At 35.4% G+C, this 24095-nt stretch overlaps 3 protein-coding genes across 6 annotated transcripts in view; 2 read left to right on the forward strand and 1 right to left on the reverse strand.

Moving 5' to 3' along the window:
* Flo2 (flotillin-2) overlaps window positions 1-24095 on the reverse strand; it is a 152371-nt gene that overhangs the window by 122609 nt on the left and 5667 nt on the right. The window lies entirely within an intron of this gene.
* Window positions 1846-4087, forward strand: LOC138128001 (glucose dehydrogenase [FAD, quinone]-like). Of its 2 annotated transcripts, XM_069044186.1 has the most exons (4): window positions 1846-1997; window positions 2061-2274; window positions 2324-2905; window positions 2948-4087. In XM_069044186.1, exons 2-4 carry the CDS (start codon window positions 2097-2099, stop codon window positions 4030-4032), a joined length of 1845 nt encoding a protein of 614 aa, XP_068900287.1. In that variant the 5' UTR covers window positions 1846-1997; window positions 2061-2096; the 3' UTR covers window positions 4033-4087. The 2 variants fall into 2 exon arrangements, with proteins under 2 accessions (XP_068900287.1, XP_068900286.1); XM_069044185.1 differs by having other exon boundaries at window positions 2324-4087.
* LOC138128758 (glucose dehydrogenase [FAD, quinone]-like) lies at window positions 10017-19924 on the forward strand. 3 transcript variants are annotated; one of them, XM_069044936.1, is made up of 3 exons: window positions 10017-10161; window positions 17853-18053; window positions 18113-19924. In XM_069044936.1, the coding sequence occupies exons 2-3, from the start codon at window positions 17858-17860 to the stop codon at window positions 19822-19824; spliced, it is 1908 nt and encodes a 635-aa protein (XP_068901037.1). In that variant the 5' UTR covers window positions 10017-10161; window positions 17853-17857; the 3' UTR covers window positions 19825-19924. The 3 variants fall into 3 exon arrangements, with proteins under 3 accessions (XP_068901037.1, XP_068901039.1, XP_068901038.1); XM_069044938.1 differs by having other exon boundaries at window positions 17857-18053; XM_069044937.1 differs by lacking the exon at window positions 10017-10161 and adding an exon at window positions 15714-15870.

The following is a 24095-nucleotide window of genomic DNA, read 5'->3' on the forward strand; positions in this document are numbered from 1 at the left end:
TTCATCATTGCTTAATTAGCAATAGCAAGAACAAAAAACAAAGTGAAGGTGGGAGAGAAAGAAGGCGAATGGTTTGAGACGACAAAGGGAGTGAAACAGGGCTGCCCGCTAGCCCCCTGCTATTTACGATACATGTGGCAGATATGAATGGATAAAATGTTAAAGAAAGCACAAGCGGGGGGGAGTGTGATAGGTTGAGAAAAAGTTTGAAGCCTGGAGTTTGCAGAAGATTTGGATATTATGACAAAGAGTTAAAGAGAAATGAAAGGCATGATGAAGAACCTGGGAAAGTATGTGAGAAAAAAAAACGATGAATGTTGAAAAGACGAAAATGATGGTGTTCAATAGGAAACAAGAAGAGTGAAGAGATTGAGTGTAACGGAAGGAAAATAGAACAAGTAAACTAGATGAATGTAGAGCTACGTGAAAGGGACAAAGACACAGACAAGCAGGAAAGAAGGAAAAGAATCAGAAAATCAAGGTACAAGAGTCAGTATGAGAGGTGTATGACAGAGGGAATTCCGGAGTTCCTGGGGAGAGAGAGTGCACGAGAAAGAAAAATGATGGCGAGATTTAGATGTAGGAACAAGGAGAGAGAAAACAGGTATTAGATGGAAGGAGAGGAAAGAAGGTGCAGAATGTGCTATGAGGAGAGACACATGTGGAATGGATGTAGCGAAATGAGAGAGAGGAAGAGAAAGGAACGGGGAGAAATACTGAATGAAGATGGAAGGGAGATAAGATGGATATGGAATAGGATGGAAAGAATAGAAAAAGAAAGGGTGGGGATAGGAAAAAACGTTAATTTTTACAGCAAGTGTGAATTACTTGAAGAAAATTTCAACCATCTACTTCAAAATCTTAAATAGCCTCGCTTCTTCCTCACCATTACTAATTTTCCATTATCTATCATATTGTGAATAACTTTCTTCCAATTTCATCCTACGTTTCAGCTGGTTCTTATTCCCTACTTGCATCCTACTTCATGTAATTTATTAGTGAACTCTTCAATCGGACGAGCCTTGGTAACATCAGGAAAAGTTTTGGGGCAAGTGAAATGTTATTTTGAGTGAACTAGTTGGTCACTTCTTTTGCCTGTTGTGAAGCCACTAGATCCAAACAAAAAAATATCTTTTTGATGCTTGTTATCGACAAACTTCTTATTGTATATTGTTTACCAAGTGCGGAAAAGTAGCCATTTTCACGGCTATGAAGAAGTAATGGCACCAAACGAGTTCATCACTTCTCAAAAGGGCAAAAAACACACTACCAAAAGAAGATTATAGACACAATTCTTGGGGGGGGAGGGACTTTTTCTAACTGAATTTAAAATAAGTAACCGACTAGGACACCTAACTAATGTGTCAGTTGGAGAATAGAAATGAAAATGTTCTAATGTTGCTTTGTAGGATGTAGCTGCCAAAAAAAGTGAATCATCCGTCTCAGAATACTTACTTAATCTCAAATAAAAACTATCTTTCCTCGATATCTTGAAAAAATTCAAGAAGTACAGTTTGAATTTTAAGATTATAAAAAACAGAATTTGGACTAAACATGTAAATTATGGACTGTAAGACGTGCCCTAGAATAAATTAAAAAAAAACATATATTAAACAATACTCTTTCCGCCATACTCAGAGTGTGTATAATAAATGTATGTACGTAATGTCCTCTGTAATTCGCAATCTCCGCAAAATTTTCACACTTCATTTTGAATACATATTTTAAATTTCTTAACATTTTTAAAACTGACAATTAATAATTAATTAGTGTTGTAAATCAGTGTGGCAACCTAAATTAAGCAAAATGTTCACCTGTTCCATCACTGGAAGTGATTATTGTTTCTTTAACAAAATGCGTGACCATCATGAACCGGTTTTGACGGTTTCATTGAACTACAAAATATTTTAAAATACGAAACGAGATGTATCTTTCAGTCTAAAAACTAACAGCAATGTCAACAACAACTGGTTAACATACTCGTGAAATGACACAAGGTAAACACATTTTTTACCCTTGAACATCTTAGTATTAATTACAAATGCTCCACTTGATTGTAGTACCAAGATCATCATCGTACACTCGAGCATACTCTAATGGCGCTAATATCCACCACAATAGCGTTGGTCATTACGCAGTTCCTTGTTCCACCAATATCTTGTTATAATCATGGCGTCGTAGATTATAACTTAAAACTGAATATAATTACAGAACAACTTGGAAATTTGGCCACAACTGCACAACAAATTTTGACAATCAATTCAGAAAATTTTGGTAAGTGTAAAACAATTTGAATGTTGTTAATAATTTTCTGTTGTTGTAGAAAACAATTATGACTTTATTGTAATTGGGTCTGGATCAAGTGGTGCTGTCATAGCTAATCGCTTATCAGAAATTCCATCATGGAGAATTCTTCTACTGGAAACCGGAAAGCCAGGCAATTCTCTAACCAAAATACCAATCGCTGCGCCCGTATTTCAACTAACTCCATACAACTGGAATTACACGATGGAACATCAGGATGGATTTTGCCTAGCGATGAAAGACCAAATTTGTGCTTGGCCACGAGGAAAAGCTCTGGGAGGGACCACAGTAATAAACTACATGATCTACACTCGTGGCAATCCAAAAGATTACAACAAATGGGCTGCAAAGGGAAATGACGGATGGTCCTACGAAGAAGTCCTTCCTTATTTTTTAAAATCGGAAAAATGTAATCTAGGACGGGACATATGTCACAGCCCTTACCACAACACCAGTGGTCACTTGTCCGTAGAATTCCCATTTAAATCAAGAATAACTGACGCTTTCCTTCAAGCCGGACAACAGCTTGGTGAGAAGATCGTAGATTATAACACTCCAGACTTTATGGGATTTGCTCAAATCCAGGCTAATATCAAATTTGGTAAAAGACACAGTGCTGCTGATGCTTTTATATATCCTATAGTTAATTCCAGGAGGAATTTGAAGGTAGTGACGTCGGCTAGAGTTACCAAAATATTAATAGAACCTAAGACTAAACGCGCTTATGGGGTGATGTTTCGAAAAGGTGGGAAAAACTTCATCGTGAGAGCTTCTAGAGAAGTTATCTTGTCAGCAGGAACGTTCAACTCACCACAGCTATTAATGCTGTCGGGAATTGGACCTAAGGAACATCTAGAATCGTTGAAGATTCCACTGATCAAAAACTTGCCAGTGGGACAAGTCTTATACGATCACATCGCATATCTTGGACTAGCTTTCACGATAAACCAAACAGTTGAGCCCCGCGAGGCTTTGTTTTACCCCAGCGAGCTCTTCAATTGGGTGCTTAACGGGACAGGAGTATACACTAGCCTCGCCGGTGTTGAAGCTTTAGCTTACATCAACACTGGATCTATCCCTGACCCCAAATATCCCGACATAGAACTGATTTTCATCGGAACTGGTTCACTGCAATCGGATTTTGGCCTTGTGGTTGCCAACGAAATTCGGCTACGAAGAGACATCTACAACGCTGTGTTTAAACCCATCGAAAACACCCCGTCTTGGTCGATCATCCCCATGTTACTGCACCCAGAGTCTCGAGGCTATCTCAAACTACGATCGAACAATCCATACGACGCACCTTTACTTTATGGTAACTTTTTCACCGATCCAGGCGGAAAAGATCTGAGGACTTTCATCGCCGCAATCCGTTACATTCAAAAATTAAGCAGAACCGAGGCGTTCCAGAGGTTCAATTCGCAAATTCACGACGTACCCATTCCGGGCTGTGAGAAACACGTTTTTGATTCGGACGATTATTGGGTGTGCGCGGTTAGAAGCTTAAGCTCAACTTTGCACCATCAGGTGGGGACGTGCAAGATGGGGACTGCGGGTGACCCTGAAGCTGTGGTTGATCCCAGACTCAGAGTTCATGGTGTGGGTGGATTGAGAGTGGTGGATTCGAGTGTCATACCTGTTACAATCTCGGCCCATACCAATGCCCCATCGATCATGATGGGCGAAAAGGCGTCCGATATCATTAAAGAAGATTGGAATGTGCTGTAGAAACTATTTCAATGAAATAATACTTTTATTCTGTCTATGTAAATAATTTATTGTCTGCTTCTTAAGTTTTTTCCAGTTTCATTTTTCTTGAAAATTTAAAAAACTAGGTATGCCGATAACAAGAAATTCACTGAATTATGGCTAAAATTAAAAAAGTGTTTATTTTGTTATTTTTGCTGTAAAATGTAAATCTCTATAAAAAAGCAAATATATTTTCGCCACATACGTAAATATGATCGGCATACTTCTAAAACAACAAATTAACACCTTTAAAAATCAAACAAACCAAAATATTGTTAAAAGGTTAAAACAACAAAACATTCACTACCTCGAACATCTTTCAAATTTATTTAAAAATTCGTACAAAAACGTATTGTAGGTATCACAATTTATTTTTTGGCCTCCGTCTTGAAAGTACAAATTTTCCATTCGTCTAAAGCGTCTTGAAAATGACATTTGCGTGCCTTGGCAAGAAAACAGGAATTTTTAATGAAAGATTTTAGGTTGGCGGCACTGAGTGTGTCAATATCATATGGAATTTTTGAGTGTGAAATATTGACGTTAGGCAAATTAGTATTCTTTATCGCAAGCTGTACATTGTGTACAGCAGAAGTCGAATCAGGCCGAGGGGGTTATCAGACTTACGGGCGGGCGGCCACCAGGTCGACAACCCTCATGGACAACTGGAGATGGGTTAGGAATAACAGAGAGGACGACAACGGTTTTGAATATTTGAGGAATTGATTGACTTTTGTGGTATCAGAGTCCCTTCTTGGATCTTTTATGTTGCCAATGGAAGAAAAATAAATTCCCTATCCGATAATATTTTAACAAAAATAATTATATTTTGCTTGCAAAATAACAGCCTTGTGATACAAATAACTACTGTTTTATTTCCACATTTGGACAACTTTCTCAGAAATCTTAGTACAGTTGGTTGCAAAAAAAAACTGTCAGAATAAAATTGACACATTTTTTTTCATAGTGTGAAACCTTCTTACGAGAGATAGGTTAGAATTATTTGATAGGCATTGTCAAGACAATTAATTGACAAATGGACAAAACCAAATTTACATTAGGAACATTTTCAATTCCCGTTTTTTTTTGCAACCGACTGTACTTATGAGTGAAAAATAATGACTGATTTCATAAAGATATCAAGGAAATAGAAAGACGATTGCAAAGCAACCTAAACGTAAATGTGAAGACAGATTATTGTTGGAATCTCAAAATAGACTACTGGAAAAACTATGTAGCGTTAAAAAGCTCTTCTCAAGAAAAGCTCTCAAACGAGCATTGTTAAATGTTAATACAACATTCACTCGTCGTTTTAAGGGCAATTCTTCTGATAGAGCATAACAATAATATTAACAATAATTAAAATATTGCAGATATTAAGTATTTTCCTTTTTCGCCTAGTTGTTTTAAATCCTTGCGTGGTACAAAAAATGGAAGGTCCTTAGACATTCTGTCAACAGGAATTAAACATTTTGAACACATTCACAAGTCTAATTTTATAGGCACGTGTAAGAGCCTAATTAATTATGTAACACCATCAAATTCAAGTTCGAAAAAGTATAAAAACATACTAAGGTTTTTGCAAAAAACCAGTTGGTTCTGTTATAAGAAATTTATATTAGGTATGTCTATGTGATTAAAATTATTTGGCCTTGGCGTTTTTTTGAAGTTAGGCGATTTGAACATTTTCATACAACTAGTTATAGTTGCTAAAATTTATACAGGTATTCAATGTCTTTCTTAAACAGATATGTAGAAACTGCAGCTTTTACAACAAAATTTTTGAGGCTACTTCCACGAAATAGTCCGAAAAACACTTCGACATTATCTAATTCGATATTTTTTTGACAGACGATAGTCAACTTTTTTTTTAATTACACTGTATATTTTTTCATTCGTTCTTGTTGAAAATTGTCTTCTGAATATCCCTACATTAAAAGGAAAAAAACAAAAAAAATATTTTAATTGGAAAAAAGTTGAAAAATAAAAAAATCAACGTAACCAAGTTTATAAACAATAAAAAAAATCTATTCTACTCGTAATTGCTCAAAATTGCCTCCGTGCTGTTCCAGACACCTTCTAGAAACGCTCGTCGTTGCATTCAGTAAAAAATTTAGGGAGATTTCCTGACACACTTGCACTATCCTTCTTAACTCAAGTAAACAGTGTCTCAAATGGAACCTCATAGAAAGAAATCCAATGGATTCAAATTTGGGGATCTAGGGGCCCCATCGAATAGGTCCGTAAGTACTGTTACGATTTAAATCGCCGCGCGATTGTAAATCTTCGCGATTTTTCTAGAATGTTCTAGAATCCATCGCGACGGAAACGTACTCGGACTTCCGCCGAAAAATCTGCGCACAGAGGGGGTGGAAGCTATAAATCGGGGGAACCAGAGACAGAACGGAGATTTTCACGACCTTTTGCCGGTGGTGTTGTCAGTGCCTGGGGAGAGTCAAGGGGACAGTGATCGAGTGAATTTGCAGGGCCGACGAGACGACGTAGTGGAGTTCACGAGGGCCGTTGGAGACGATTCGTCTAAGTACCACCGCCCACATCGCCAAGCGGATCACGGACTTCACTACGGAAAGTTCCAAACCGAACGCTTTTGCGGATCAGGATCTCGTCGAGTCCTGTCAGTCCAGGTCGTCCCCGGACTCACCGGAAGGTGCCGGATCTACCCACCAGCAAGTCCGGAGCAGTGGTGACACCCCAATTTTTACAGGCCGTAGCTTCTCAAAGTTTTCGGTTGTATTTTGTCACTCCGTCGAACTAATTGAGCGTTTGTATTTAACTATAGTCAAATTTCCATTGTCACTCATTATTTCGACGGGTGAAAAGTTCTATCAAATTCCTTTAATTTGTATATCGCGTTTAGGATTTATAATTTGTTCCACTGTTAAGTTGCAGTTTTGTCATAAGGCGCGTCATTTCATTAATCGTACTAACTTAAGAAAAAATTTCCTTATCAAGTCCGTCGGGTTTTTATATTCACGAACGATTATCAATCCGTGAGTGACCTCGCCAGGAATTGTGTATCGCGCTCACCGAACATTTTTTTGCGCGTGGTTCTTCACCGGTCCGCACCGGAGAAAAACATCTTAACTTCATTTTTTTTTCTTGGAGCGAAGGAAGACTTGGAGGACCTCTCCGCTTATGCGGGCGGCGTAGCCGAATAGCGACGTTACGTAGGATCAGTCGGCCTTCCTCCTTCGCTAAAGGGATTTTTTTTTTTCTGTTTCGCCGGTACTCGTTCGTTGAATATCTGGGACCCGGAGGACCCTCCGAGGAGTTAGGGTTATTCAATTTTGTACACGCCATAGGGCTAGTCAGGCTTCGTTGTTTTTCTTTTTCATTTATATCATTATTTTCATTGTTGACATCTGAATAAACGATTAGTTGGAAGATTGTGTATCATTTCCCGTACTCCGGGCTGTTCTCACCAATTTCTCAGCTTCGGTCGGCGTTTCTCGTGGTTCGCATTGTAAACCGAGTCGAAGCCACGACTTGTTCGTTATACCCCTGAACATTCCGGATTTGTAACCGGTAACAGGGTTGCCCAGTTTCGGGAGCGTAATTTATAACGTAACAGTACCCATCACCAAAACGATTATTTAAAAATGCGTGCATTAAGTGGTGTAATAAGAATAATATGTTTAATAATAATATGTTTATTTCCAACAGGTTGTACACCCAAAAACAGGAAAATAATGTAAAAAGAAAAAAATAATGTCTGGATACCCTAGACAGGAAAAATAAATAGCGACTTATAATGTAATAAAACAAATAATAACAACAACAAAAAAACAAATGTAACAGTGGCAATTAATAATAATTAATCAAACAGGTAAGGCAGTAAACAGTTCAAATGTCCAGATATCATGTGAAATGAACTGGTTACAAATGTGTAATGGCGTACTGATGAAACACGATTTTGTTCAACACTGCTGGTGGCATCTCATCCAGAAATTTGCTTATTTCGTTTGATAATAATGAGCATGATTTTTTGCTTGACTAAGACTGCCGTAAAAAAAGGGACCCACTAGTCTAATCTATCTCCAAAAATACTACCTACACCAAACACCAAATCGTCTTTGAAATTTTTCTTCCATAACAACATGATTATTTCCTCGGCTCCAGTAACGATCGTTGTTTCGATTAAATCCACCATTTTTGTCAAAAGTGTATTCATCTGATCAAAGCACACGACGGTAAAAATAAGATCTTCTCTTAACTTATTAATAAAGTAGATACAAAATTCAGTTCTACGCTAAGGGTAGTTTCCAAAAAGACCATGTACCTTTCGTGGTAGACGTGTTTGAGTTTTCTTCAATATGAAGCAAAACATTTAATTCCAAATCTGCATCTTGGATTTCACGAGCAGTTTTTCTAGGTTTTTTGAATGACCCAAAATTTCTTCAGTCAGAACCAATCTTGGAAATTTGTCAGCACTTGGCAATACCCGATCAGGAAAACGGTTATAGAGTCGCAAAGCTCTTATATTATAGTTCTTTGCTTTTTATATTCAGAAAAAAATCTGTAATATTGAATAAAAAAAATTAATGTCATTTGAAAAAGACGGGTTGATGTTAATCTATCAAAAAGTGGATGCAAGAAATAGATTAAGTAATTTAGATGGTATTGAAATATTTTCAATTGTTCAATTGTAATACGACGAGTAGTCAATGCTATGCCGATTATTTTTGTGATGGTGTTACGAATGTCAACGGCGCTGGATAAGAATTTGACGAGTGCGTAGCACGAGTCGAATTCGAAAGCACCGTTGACATGAGTAACACCACCGCAAAAATGATATGCATAACACTGACTGCGACTCGTATTTGGAGGACTATTTAATGAATCAAATTCCTCAAATTTCTTTCAGTTTTTCAAATTGTACACTTCAATTTGTTAGAAAATAATATTTTTGTGTTCGTTTTTCGCTGCAAAAAAAAATTTAATGAAGATTTCCATTTGTTTAAGATATTCTCTTCGATTACTAGTACAATAGTCGCTGATATTTGTACTAGTCCAATATCCGCTGCAATTCTTTTGTAACCATGGAAATCACTAAAATTAAGTTTGTTTCATTGGTTGATGAACATTAAGTGACAGATGAATTAAATAGTAAAAATTATTTCATTTGATGTACCATTTATTCAAATCGGAAAAAAATACAAGGTACCGCCGAGATTTTTTTGGGTTCCCACTTAATGAAAAAAAATCTTGCTGAAACGAACCGTAGTTCGCGGCCTTGGCCACAAGGACACCTTGCCAAAGCAACAATAGTCCTAGGTCAATGACCAAAGCGTCTGCGCTCCATGTTCTGAGGGGCACCTGTCGTCCCCAAAGGGCCCCCTGGTGACTTGATTCGTCTTGATAATTAAAAATATTTACCTCAAATGGTCATTAAAACATATTGAATTAGTTGACAAATATAATGATTCGATTCCATAGTTTAGTAATATAAAGCATAAACTTTTACATCACCTCATTGTTCAATTTTTATTGCACGTGAGTATTATAAAAAAATTGTTGGACACGTTCACGAGTTATATAACAAATAATTTTCACGTAAGGGGTTTTAGAAAAAAATCAATCAAATAAAAAGTCAGTTAGTGCAGAAAGTTGACAACTTTGTATTAAATATTTGGTTGATTAGCTATTACAATTATGAAAAAAAGTGCCTCCCTAAATATCAATATCATTACAAATAAATTTGAATAATTGGGTTCCTAAACAATAAATAATTTAATTTCAACAATTTGATTCGTGAATTCATTCCCGTAAAATTACAAAAAAATTGAGTAATTCTTTAGTACCTACTAAGTAAAAGCATTTTTTGTTGCCTACACGTGTGCGACCAGACACGTTTTTAGATGGTTTCGCTCTCCTTTTCTACTCTTTAAATCTTGATACGAAGTACATGGTATATATAGCAAGAATTTCGACAGATCGGCAGTATTCATGTAGTTCAAGAGGGGGAACCCTACAAACCAAGAAAAATTTTCAATTATATTAAAAGTGCACCTACTTGTGCAGTCGTTGGTGCTTTAGTAGTACTACTACACCTTGAGTGAATCAGTGGTAGTTCATTCATTCTCACAAAACGTGAGTAACACAAATCAATTTTTTCATTTAAGAATATTTTCAAATACAATATGATAATCGTGCGATAAGAATTAATTGTGATCGCAAAAAAAAATTATAAACAGCTCAACTTACATAATTAAATGTTTAATTGTTCCTCAGACAACTACAAAAAATCGCTCACAACATTTAATTTTTCACTTTACATTTGACAATTTGGCATGAATTAGAAGTTTCCTCAATGCGTAAATGGAATATGTTTGATAAAAATATTTGTGATAAATAATAACGTGTGGTACATCGTTTGACAGTTTTTAATTTAAATTGACAAAAAACAATATTCCGCTACTATTCGCTTCATTGGATGTGTATAAAAGATAGTTTACGTCAGTTACCACGTGGTACGTGCAACACTAAATGCCACAATCTCACAAGTTAATTGTCTCATAATAATTAATTATTTTGCACAGTAAACAATTAGTAAAACAAAAATAGATCATTTCCTACAAAATTAAAGTGATTTGGGACCCGATAAATTTGCACATATTGAAAATCTCACCACTGGAGAAGTTCAAATTCTTATTGGACATGCCCCAGTTTCACAATGTACTTCTTAATTATACGTTCATTTATTCGGAAAGAGCAATTGCAAGTAAGTGGAAATAACAGATATAAGTATCGGCAAATGTGCAAATAACGAAGATTTCTGTAAGAGCGTAGATAAAAACCAAAACAAACTTAAATTGCTTTATAGGTGAAGTCTCATTTAATACCATGGACGTTTAATAATAATAATGTTGAACAAATTTACTTTCAAAGAATGATAATCTGAACGTATGTCCGTTTAATTTTATGCATAACTGCATAAAAATAAATGAAAGGCATCCACTGACGCTATGTTAATACATACATATATCAATGAATAATATCCATTATCTATTCGTTTTTGTGCTAAATTGTATAAATTTAGTTAATGAAATAATAAAAAATAATAAACAAACAATGTGGCAAAATGTTTATAAATTTGTCTAGTTAATGAAATAACATATGTAAAAAAAAACAAGTGGCCGTGCATAATAATTTCTCGATGAAAAAACATACAACACGTTAAAAAAAATCACAAAACTACCTGAAGCCTAAGAATGACCTGTGTGAGACAGACAAAACAATACTGGAATTCTAAAATGGTAATTTATGCAACAAGTTCATAAAGTTGTAGACAAGTGCGGCAATCCCATGAAAAAATAGTATATTGTTATACGAGTCGGAGAAGACAATCTTTGTCGAACGAGAGGGAACGACGAGCGTAGCGAGGAGTGCTCTTAAGAACATGAAGACAACATGTCTTGTAAAACGAGTGTAAAATGCTATTTTTTCTATTTCGCTTGATTTAATTTTTTTAAATAATTAATAATTATCTAGTGACTTTTATTTTAATAGCGTTGGGTTAGTAATCATAAAGCAATGACATTTCATTGAAAATTCAATTTCAAATTGTCTCCCAAATTTTGTTACAATAACAATTTACCACCTTAATAGTTTATTTTGATCCTACATGGATTCAGATTCATGATGATACGCAATTGAACTTTACGCAACTGTTTTCTGTTACACAAAATGCTCTTTGTCTAACACTGAAATAGAAAAATACATCTTATGCAATTATGCATGAATTCGACATATTTTTTTCTTCAATTTCAATTGTCTTCAATGCACTTACACCGTTTTTTCGCACATGAACAGATGTTTTACGCGGTTTCTATGGAGGCAAGTTTTTTGCATGTTTACGTCTACTAACGCTAAGCATCGATCCAGATCAGCAAAAGTTAGTTTAACAATAGTTATTTGTATGTATCACAAGGCTGTTATTTTCCAAGCAAAATATAATAATTTTTGTTAAAATATTATCGGATAGGGAATTTATTTTTCTTCCATCGACAACATAAAAGATCCAAGAAGCAACTATGACACCGTAAAAGTCAATCAATTCCTCGAGTATTCAAAACCGTCGCCGTCCTCTGTTATTCCTAACCCGTCGCCAGCTGTCCATAAGGGTTGTCGACCTGGCAGCCACCCGCCCATAAGTCTGATAACCCCCTCGCGCTCTACTGATTCGTCTTCTGCTATACACAATGTACAGCTTGCGATAAAGGATACAAATTTGCCCAAGCTCAATAAATTGTACAAAAATTCCACATGACATTGACACTCAGTGTCGCCAACTTAAAATCTTTCATTAAAAATTCCTGTTTCGCCAAGGCACGCAAATGCCAATTTCAAGACGCTTTAGATGAATGGAAAACGAGTATCTCTAGACCTGGGCCGAAAAAACCAATTACAATCTTCGATGCAATGAACAAAAGTTATTATGGTAACTTCTTCAAATTCCATAGTACTATCTCTTTCTTCAGAACAACAACCGACCAACTTACAAAAAAAACCTACATAAACGTTTTTCAAAATACTAAAAGTGGTCTCCTCAAAATTCGCACTTAACAACTGCATGATAAAAATAGTAAAATCATAACAACCTTGTAAATCCCACAGGCACAAAGAACTGAGTAAATGAGGATGTTGTATTTTATTTTATTTTTATTTCTCTTCCTCTTTTTATTTAATTTTTCATTTCGTCCTCTTTAGCCCTGCTGTATTTGAGTCAGACATGAATTTTAAAAAAATATATGATTGCGTGTAAAAAAATTTTGAAATTACTTAAAATAATTCCTCAATAGCCACTCCCAAAAGTGCGTATTAATTAAGAGTCAACTTGTTTTCAAGACATTTTTAAGCGTCTACAGCAACCTGCATATTATGCATACATCACGCAACATTCACTGCCAGATAATCGAGAAAGTCCACTCAGAATCGACAATAGCAGATTGTTCTCCAAGTAAAGAAAAGTGAAGGTTTACTAGTGAGGGAAAAACGTGTGACTCACGACCTAGGAAAATTATTTCATTCATTCAAAATAAATCATCATTTTGCATCAATCTTGACTCCGAAACAATACGCACTTGTAAGTTATGCATCTAAAGGAGAATTAATATGAACAAACTTTCACAATTACGCTAGTTACAAAAAAATGCCACTTACATCAGAATCACGAGCATGAAAATTAAGTTCATTTCGACACTATGCGTAAAAACAAATTTAATCATCAAGCATAACAGCGCATCGTTTTTTGCCTGGAAGACATTTCTTTAATCTAATAAACAAATACATCTGAACTGTAACAAACAAATTAAGAGACATGTAAAGAATACAAAATGTTAAGACAATCGCTAATCAGTACTAATAAATAGTAACCTTACCGCCACGCTTCTTTAACTTATTGTGACAACACTATTACGATAACTCATTCAACAAATATCCAAGACCAAGGTAAAATTGTCCATTTGAGTGGTAACCCAGATAGGTATGTTGTTTTTATCAGCTTAAATAATTTCATCAAGTGACCTATATTACAATTCACTCTGTTTGGTAAAATGCAGGAAATTATTTAAATTTTATTAGGAATTAAAAAAAAATAATAACAAAAACAAGCTCGTTTGGAGCACCAAGCATAAAAACACATTTATGATCCTATGAATATTTATAGCAATTTTCGAAATGTAGTTCTTGAGAATTTTGAACGTGCAATCAATTTATTTCTTGAAACACGATGCATCAATAAAATTTACTGGGCTTACACAGTAGTGAGAAAATGATAACAATTTATAAATAATAGTATATTATATACCAAGGTGGAGAAGTTCATGATTATAGCCAGAGCGCCAAGATTAGAACCCGAGGCGCGCCGAGGGTTGTAAGGCGCGAAGGCTATAAGGGACTTCTCCACCGTGGTTTATATACAATTTTTTTCACTACTAGATACGTTAAAACCCTTTCTGATAATAATTATTAATCAAATTATTTTGTCGGATGCGACGGGTCCGAGTTGTCATTTCTTGACAGTTTGTACGAAAATTGTCTACGTTAACCAACGAAATAGACGACAATATTTCGTTGCTAGGTGACGGTTGTTCCATTATTCACCACTGGTTAATAATGAAAAATTATTTACCTGTCACTAGGCCAACGTAGAAAAACGAAACTTCTCAGTGTTCTATGACAACCGATAACGCTAGACTTTATTACTAGTAGTGAAAAAACCTAATTTTAGGAACAATGTTTTGTTCTGGGCCAACAGATACACCTGGTAGGATGTGAACAGTTTCTTATGAGTATGACATTATTAGTTTTTTTTGGTAATTAAATTTTCTTATCAAATTAAAAACAATACAAAGACATTGATGTCTCTTTTGAAATTGGTATAAAATTAATTATTATTGGTGGTTGATCAACCACACAACAATGGTTTGTGCCAAAACAGTACCACACAAACAACGTTGCATTTTACAAAAAAAAAAAAATCGTTCTTGTCAACTAAGATTCTTATACAGAAAAAAGTAAGCGACAGCCATGGAGTTTAGACGTGAGAGATGTTCAACAGGGCGCCATAAAATGCTCGAATTTCGTGGGAGTGTGGGACTTTCTAATTCTAAGTATTGTCTAAATACTTTGAAAAAAAATCACATAGATCTAGATAGACTCACATGTTTCAAAAAATGAATGGTTAAGAGCGGCTGTGAAAAACAAAAGATTTCAAATCTTAGACATAACTCGGAGCATCCATTATGAACTGTCAAGAAGTAACGAATAGAGGTACAGTTGGTTGCAAAAAAACGGGAAAAGAAAATTTTCCTAATGTAAATTTGGTTTTGTCCATTTGTTAATTAATTATTGTAAACTTGACAATACCTATCAAATAATTTTTTTAAATGTCGTGTCACTGAATTTTGACCATAATTCTCGTAAGAAGGTTTCACACTACATACTAAAAATATGAAAAGGTTGTAAAAATGTGTCAATTTTATTTTGACAGTTCCCGTTCTTTTTGCAACCAACTGTACCTGTTTCAAATGGCTTAGTAAGACTAAAAATGATTTTTGTTTGAGAACGGTTCCTCTGTGAATGAGTCACCGTTACTAACATTTAACCGTATCCGTAGGTGCGAAATTTGCTACAACTATTCGACGTTGATGAATTTTGGTTGATGTTCTCGCAATTCGACCCTTAAGATACAGAAAAGTAATTCTCAAAACTTCAGTACCTTTTATTTGTTTAAACAATTCTCTTAATTTTTCGCCGGTGCTAATGAATCTTGGGGTCTCTAATAAACCGATTTGTTTCATTCTCCTATTCCTTATTTTCTTTGAATAAAATTTTGGGAGCACGTGCTATGTTCACTGCGTCTTTATCTTGTCGATTCATAACAATAAAAGGGTCTATCGTTTCTTGCATTGAATTTGGTAATTATTCATTGGAGTAAATATACAAGTAGAAGTTTCCTCAGTCAGATCAAAAAATTCACACTCAATTTGTTCTTCTTTTCAGGTGTAAATTTGGGTGCCTACTTGGAAGCATTATTAGTACGGATTACATTCAGTTATCTATGAGAGTAACAAAACTAGTTTCATATGTAGCGGGACATCTTAGTCAATAGTTACTTAGCCAATAGTTAGTTAGTCCCTACGCATTTGCTATGCAACAAATTATACCACAAACCTGTTTAAAATGTAAAATGTAATGTAATTTACTGGTAAAATGTCGACTAGACCTGTCGTTCAAGACGATTCAAGCAAAGTAAATTGTTTTTTGTGGAATTTATCAATCAGGTAACAAGAACAGGTAAGGAACGATAAAGTACTTTAATAAATATTCGAAATGGCCACCTTCACGTTCTAGACAATGTGCCAGCCAATTATGAAAACCTTGAACACCAAACAACTTGACATTTTTTTTTGTCAAGTAGCTATTTTGACGTAACATTGGTTACATGCATTGCCCTGTGTTTTCGTACTGAACATAACGGGCCTTCAAATAAATTTATATTTAGAGCAACCTATGGAAATTTAATGGTTTGCAACATTTTTCCAGCGTAGAAAATGACACAAGGAACGTCTGACATTTTAACGAAATAAAATTAGGTTAGAAAATATTTTAAATTTTTGTAGTGCATTATCCCTATTCCCCCTCCACGGAATATGACAATATGAAATTGGGAAAAAACTTAGTATGTAACCTGTGTAACTTCAGAGAATAATTGGTTACCTACAAAAATTACTTTACACTGTTAACAGAATTAGAATGTCGCCTACGCTACTCTAAATATATATTTATTTGAAGGCCCGATATAATCTGTTTCAAAATCAAAAATCTACCACCTGTTGAACTATGTTGGCAGAAAAAAAGAAATCCCTAGAACAAGTTTCATTTTTTTGGGTTGGCCCAACCTCCCACCAAAATTTGACTGACAACTGTTGAGTTCACTTAGGTAATACAAAAGATGCAATTATTATGTACAGTTCGAGACACGGAATTTCGGGGATTAATGTCAATATACTGTCAAAAAATGTAAAATAGGCTTTACATTATTAACCTCAATGACTGACATGCGACTGAGGTGGACACAAAATAAATTTCAAAATTTGACGTTGACAATAAAGAGTGATTTACGTTGCAATTTTTTGAAGTGACAGAAAAATTATGCCCGAAATTCCGTGTCCCGAACTGTACAAAAGATGGTAGTTACCATATTATACCTTTTGAGTGAAATAATAAAATGAGAATGAAAAAACACTATGAACTACGACCAAAACCACTGTCAACAGTTTTCTTTCATAACCCCACTTTTTTCTGACATTTGCAGACACACTAAAAAACAAAAGTTGGCGGCGTTGTCGGTTGTATTTTCGAGGTGGAATGCAGTGTTGGTGGATTTTTGATTTTGAAACGAAGGGACGAAGTATGGACTAAAGTTTTAAAAAATGTCCCGGTATAAGCGTATTAAAAACTTGCGGCTGACAACGAGTTAGTTACTTAGGTACATTTTATTTTCTGATAATATGTAATTTTAAAAATGATCTTAAATTGTAGCTAAATCACGTCCAATATTAATTCCAAAATGTTGCGTAGAATTCAGTAATATGTACCGAAGTGGATCCGCTTTTCCTCTTCAAAAAAACTTCTGTCTAGACTAAAAAAAAATCGACTCTTGAAACCAACTGTTGCTGCGGGGCAAAACTGGTTTATAATTTCATTCACAAAGTTTACACACAGCGGGCTTAACAATCATCTTCCCCTCCTAACACTGAAACAAGAGACCTCTGCAAAAACTGATCAAATACTATCGGTTTTACTACTGTAACGTAAAATGGCCACGTGATACACCAGTTGTGAACAGTCTTCAATTCTACGTCCGAGAGTGATTTGATTTTTCTAATACATCAATTCTTTCTGGAGTTACGACGATTAGAATACCGTTTCATAGTCATGTTGAATAAATTATTTCATCCTCGAATTTAAAGTATCGGGTGTTCATTTAAATTTTCGGTCAAAGTAGGCGTTGAAGAGTCGATTGTGAACGCACTACGGATTATGGGTCACGGATCACCTGTTTCAATCTTACCGTTGCTTGTGTTCTTACATGAGTGGTGCGTTCACAACCTCCAACTTTAACCGGAAATTTAAATGAACACCCGATAGTTTTCGAAGAAAAACGCCATTCGAGAACATGTTGGAGTTGGATACAATTACAACTGTATCAAGATCAAATGATCAAAAAAATCAAGAAAGATCAGAAATTTATACTATGGTATTGTGTGTTCCAGGTAGAATGAAGTACAAATTACTTTGCGCCATCTTCATGCTACTCCCTTCAGCGAACAGCAACGATGCAGACTACATGAACAGTATTTACCAAAACTTGAATGAAATTTATGGTCACTATCACAAAACCCAAAGCTTCATGGACCCAAGCGAATGGAAAACCTGGACAAAACCGAAAAACATCGGTCGAAATCAACTTGTTTGTAATACCCACTTAACACATATTTCCACACATAACTGAGTGATTTCATCCAAATTTCAGCATCGAGTTATGATTTTATAATTGTTGGTTCTGGATCGGCAGGAGCTGTTATAGCTAACAGACTCACCGAAGTACCCAACTGGAACGTCTTGCTCTTGGAAGCAGGAAAGGGAGAGAATCTTTTCTCCCAAGTCCCCCTAGCCGCACCCACCATGTCATTTACTCCCTACAACTGGGACTACTTGGCGGAACACCAGCCCAACATGTCTCAAGGTTTCGAACAACATCGAATGCGTTGGCCCCGTGGTAAGGCTTTGGGTGGTACTAGTGTCATAAATTTCATGATATACACCAGAGGAAACAGACATGACTTTGACAGGTGGGCGGCTCAGGGAAACCCTGGCTGGTCCTACGACGAAGTACTACCCTACTACATGAAATCGGAACGTTCTACTTTAAGGAACGCTGACGACAGGTACCATGGTACCGATGGTTATCTTGGGGTTTCTGACGTTTACCGATCGCCGCTGGTGGACAGTTTCATCGAAGGTGGAAACTTGCTCGGCTTGCCTTACATCGACTACAACGCCAACGTTCAATCCTTCGGGGTGTCCCCCATTCAAGCTACCGTATTGAGAGGGGCGAGGCACAGCGTTGCAAAAGCTTTCCTCCACCCGATACGCCGCAGGCGAAACCTGCACATGCTCACTTCCGCTTACGTCACTAAACTCCTGATTGACCCAACCACTAGAGAAGCGTACGGTGTAGAATACGAACGATTTGGGAAAAAGTACAGAGTTGGAGCTACGAAAGAAGTAATTCTGTCAGCAGGATCGTTCAACTCACCGCAGCTGCTAATGCTCGCCGGAATTGGACCAAAAGAGCACTTGCAAGAACTGGGAATCCCCGTTTTAGAAGATCTCCCAGTTGGGCAAAATTTGCAAGACCATTTGACATTTCCAGGACTCAGCTACCAGATTAACCGAGAACTGTCTCTGTCGGCTTACAATTTATTAAATCCGATCAACATTCTGCAATACCTCACCAATGGTACAGGACCGTACACCAGTCTGGGCGGAGTTGAAGCGATCGCTTACATCAAGACTGAATTATCTGACGAAGTAGAAGACATCCCCGATATAGAACTGATGTTTATGGATGGATCGTTGAGTACGGACTACGGACTTTTCAACAGAAGATGGATGAACATAAGAGATGACGTTTACAACAGTGTGTACGCTCCTACTCACAATATTCCCAGCTGGACAGTATTCCCCATGTTGCTCCACCCCAAATCCGTCGGTTACCTCAAGCTCAACTCCAGAGATCCTTACGACTATCCGCTATTTTATGGAAACTACTTTACCGACCACGAACAACAGGATATTAACACTTTCGTGGCGTCGATAAGATTCATCCAGCGACTGGCATCAACCGAACCTTTCCAGAGATACGGTTCGGTCTTGAACCGCAACCCCATCCCTGGCTGTCAATTGTACGATTTTGACAGCGATGATTATTGGAGATGTGCTCTCAGATCGATCAGCGTTACGCTGCACCATCAAATCGGTACTACGAAGATGGGACCTCCCAACGATCCAACTTCCGTTGTTAACAACGAGTTGAAAGTGTACGGGGTCAAAAGACTGAGAGTGGCGGACTGCAGTGTCATACCCTTTGCATTAGGGGCGCATACGAATGCGGTATCGGTCATGATTGGAGAAAAAGCGGCAGACATGATTAAAAAAGATTGGGGCAAACTAAACCCTTGATTTATAGTGAATCGAATTGAAACTAGTCTAAAATAAACTTCCTTGTGTCATAAACTGTAGCAAACATTTGAACTGTTAAATAAAATGCATAGAATAATTAGTTATTATTTAATTTACAGTTCTACAAATGACATATCAGCGACACTGTCTGAAACATACAGTCGCGGACAGAAATACATAGGACAATATTTTTCGCTAATGTAAGTTTTTTCACTCTTTCTATGGTTACTATTAAAATATTTATTTATTGATTATAGTAAGTCGGGTTTACTCAGCTCAATTGGCAAAATTTCTTAATAAGACTTGTCCTATTTTTTCTGTCCGCGACTGTATGTTATTTTTTCAAAAGCTATAATGGTAGTTTATTTAACGAGTTCGTGTGTAAAACTGGCTTTTTTTTTGGCATGAGTGGGCCAATTTCACTCGCGTTTTAAAGGCCCACAAGTGCCAAAAAAACCCAATTTACACACAAACGAGTTAAATACGTTTTTTTTTTTTGTTCGACGAGCCCCTTAAACGCTCCAAATCCCTTAAAACCTTCAAAATTAGCTTGACGTTTCGTTTTGACACATTGTGACATTTATCAAAATCCGTTCACATAGGAGAAAATTCTCAAATTCTGAAATTGTTGAACAAAAAATTAACTTAGAAATAGTTATACACAGTAAAAACATCACTGTATGCAGAGTTGTATAACCAGTAGGATTAGTAACGTCACTTACGTTGTAACGTGTGTTCAAAACAAAATTGTTTAACCTTTGAATAAAAATGCCCAAATATCAACGAGTAAAATTGTCTAAAGCAAAAATGTTTCAGTGAAAATTGGGAAATTTATCAGATTTTAAAAAAATAGGTCGTGTTATTTTTGGCAAGATTAATTCCAGAATAAGTACAAACTTTTTCTTTATACCATACTGTTATTAGGATTTATCAGTACTCTATGCTTGATTGATATGACACCTATAACAGTCTAGGCCGTTATTCAAAATTATCAGACCGAGGCCGTTATTTTTGCTGCCGTTGCTACAGTTACGGCACAAATGACAACTAAATTTAATTTTTGAAGTAAAGAGAAATGTCAGTCTTACAAATAAATCATCGTTAAATGTTAAGTATTATTGGTATAAAGAAAACTATAAAACAACATACGGCCGATATGGATATAACAGACTGGGTTGATTATAAAATCTCGGCTCCGCCTCGATTTTACAATATCTCAACCTTGTCTGTTATATAACCCATATCGGCCTAATACCGTTATATACTATAACGTTAGGTAATTATTTATACAGTTATTAAAAACAATTTTAGAATCTGACAGGAGTAGCATGCAATTTTAATCACTTTTAACAGATCACAGAGTGGTAGAACTAGGACGTTTTTATCGCGATAAATATTTTTGATTGGATGAACGCAAGCGCTCTACGTGGGAATTTATCACAATAAATGAATAACTAAAATGAAGTTATACATCTGAAGGATCTGTCAATGAAAAAGACGACCTAAGTTTGGGAAAGAGAGAGCACGGTCTGCTTGATCACAAATTTATTTGAACAGTCGTTATTATAAAAACGAATTTATTACTACTAATACTCCCATTAATATTCCATTAAAATTTTATTTGATTGACGAATAATGGATGGTCTTGTCATCCGAAGTTGTTATTTGTGTTTACTTCTCTAAGACAAGAAGTTGACTGCTTAATTTTATTGCGGAGTTACGAGATCGCGTCACGAGATGAGAAATCAACGCAACTCTTTCGAGGCCTCTCCTATAAAATATGTAATTTAAGAAAAGAAATGTGGTAAGCGGTAACCACATATATTCCAGTAACCAGAAATATTGCGTGGTATTTTTAAAATTTTTCCTCTAACCGGCTACGACTCCATTATAATATAATATAATATAATGGAGTTCATTATAACATTATAACAATTAAAATGGAATCCAATTGCTACCGGTACAACATAATACAGTTAATAAAAACGTGTCTAATATTTGAATTATTGATTTACCACCTCTTCTGTACCTTCTGTATTTATAATTTTAACATTTGATAGCTCGCACTTGTCACTGCAATTTTCAATGTTCATATTTTTCAAAGTGTAAATTACAATGTGCTGTTAATTGACACGGCAAAACAATCGTCTTTAAGTCTATTTCGTATGTACAAGATATTAGTTATTATTTGTGATTTGTTTAATTATTACATTATCTAGAAGCCCCTTGCTTTTAGGCAACCAATTAATCACACTTTTTAATAGGTAGACTATGTACCAGGGGTAGCATTTTTCCACACCGTACTACGTTTCGTTTTAAAAAATACAGGGCAAGTCACATAAGGTTTATTTCTGAATTTATTTTGTACGCAACCAAGAATACTAATTATGCTGACCACTTGATACCATTTATAATGTGATTTTATTTAGTAATCCACGTAGGTATGTAATTTGGCTAAAAATGTCAAAATGACAGTTGATGAATTTAATTTTTGATTTCATTAATCAGAACAGGAAAACGTCACTGTGACATTTTTAGCCAAATTACATACCTACGTTGATTACTAAATTAAATCACATTATAAATGGTATCAAGTAGTCAGCGTCATTAGTATTTTTGGTTGCGTACAAAATAAATTCGGAAATAACCCTTAACTATAAGGCTCGGCTAACAGCGATTATTAATGTTAGCCCCAATTCTGCCAAGCATAATTCGACTCAGATGATGCGTTTTGCGATATTATTATTCCAAACATGTTTTACTAGTAATGCAATCTACGGTAAGGTATGGAGGCGTTGATGTAATTGTTTCATTCTTATTCATAGTACATTCCGATGGAAAGTATTTCATCGAGTTGTAGCAATCTTAGGCTTTTTTTGGCACAAAAGATTTAAACCCATAATTTTGTTCTACGTCATCTCTATCTTCAAACAAAACTTTTACATTTCGTTGCATTTACCAAAACAATCTTAAATTGGTATTTGCTTAATGAAAAGGTTTCTGATGGATAACACGCTGAGGGCACGAGTAATTAATGATGAGCATTCAGTTATAACTATTTATTGACTAATCATTAATCAATAACAATGTTAAATAATGTAAATAACATTCATTTGCAAGGTGGGAATATTTATTACACTTTTCATCCTCTTTCACAATGGTTATGTAGTTGTCTAATAAGGATGTAAAAATGAATTCAACAATTCAACACAAGGATTGTGCCTTTAGGTGTACTCAAGGATCTACATTTGAGCTTTCGTTATTTTATATTTTTGTCAGAAAACAAAGACGTAAGAAATCTTAATCATATTACTATGCTCCAATAGTAAAAGTGTTATTGCACTTGACGTGTTGTCCCACTCGCCTGCGGCTCTTGGGACAATTTTCACGTCGCGTGCAATAATCATTCACTTTTTGCACTTGTTGCATACAACATTTTTTCTACGATCGAACAAAAAAAACGAGAAAAAACCAACGATAAAGAACAGTTCAGTCCTGTGCGTCGTGTATGAAAAATACAATAAACACACTTTTTGCACGATCGTAGAAAAAATGATTTTAATAAATCATATCTGTTATTCCAATTTCAAGTACACTTAACTTTTAATTGATCTTGATCTTGAAAAACATAATCAATCAGAATACTCCAGCTTATCCAAAAATGTTATTGTATCAGATTCTATTTTGTAACATTATTAAAAATCTTCTAAATATATGTAGAGTACATAAAATGAAATCAAAATAAAAAATAAAACTAAAAAAACGAACATGAAGTCATAGCTTGTGGATTTGAAACGACATCGCTGATTGTTAAACATCATTCCATTCTTACGTAGAAGAATTTATCTCTTGATAATATGTATCTGAGGTCTCATCAGTCATCACTTCATCTATATTTATAGCAAATTAATATCACCAAATGTACCTATTTCACCTTTAGGAACGGTTCCTTCCAAGAGATGAATTATTTTCATTATTCATTAAATATTCGTTATAAAATCAATTTTAGTTTAGATGTTTGAACTATGCAGTTTTAATCAAGATTTGCACCTCTTGCATTCAATAAAAGTACTGTTTTGACATTTCTGCAGAATTTTCCACAATTTCGGCTTTATTTTTTTTCAAGTGGTGAAACAGTTAAACAATAAAAAAATAACAAAATCTTAATCGTGGCGAGAGATTTTCCTTTAGCATCATAATATAAAAAACAAGATGCACAGAATACCAACTAAATGTAAAGAATGAAATGTAAGAATGAATACTTCCCAAAT

Source organism: Tenebrio molitor, chromosome 4 (genome assembly GCF_963966145.1).
Source record: "Tenebrio molitor chromosome 4, icTenMoli1.1, whole genome shotgun sequence".
In the NCBI taxonomy this organism is placed as follows: domain Eukaryota; kingdom Metazoa; phylum Arthropoda; class Insecta; order Coleoptera; family Tenebrionidae; genus Tenebrio; species Tenebrio molitor.

What these genes read in the sequence shown, in the direction of transcription:
- LOC138128001 (XM_069044185.1), top strand. Translation starts at nt 2,097, where the DNA reads ATGGCGCTAATATCCACCACAATAGCGTTGGTCATTACGCAGTTCCTT. An exon ending in AATCAATTCAGAAAATTTTG is followed by an intron (nt 2,275 to 2,323) that starts GTAAGTGTAAAA and finishes CTGTTGTTGTAG; the next exon opens with AAAACAATTATGACTTTATT.
- LOC138128758 (XM_069044936.1), top strand. Translation starts at nt 17,858, where the DNA reads ATGAAGTACAAATTACTTTGCGCCATCTTCATGCTACTCCCTTCAGCG. An exon ending in CGGTCGAAATCAACTTGTTT is followed by an intron (nt 18,054 to 18,112) that starts GTAATACCCACT and finishes TCCAAATTTCAG; the next exon opens with CATCGAGTTATGATTTTATA.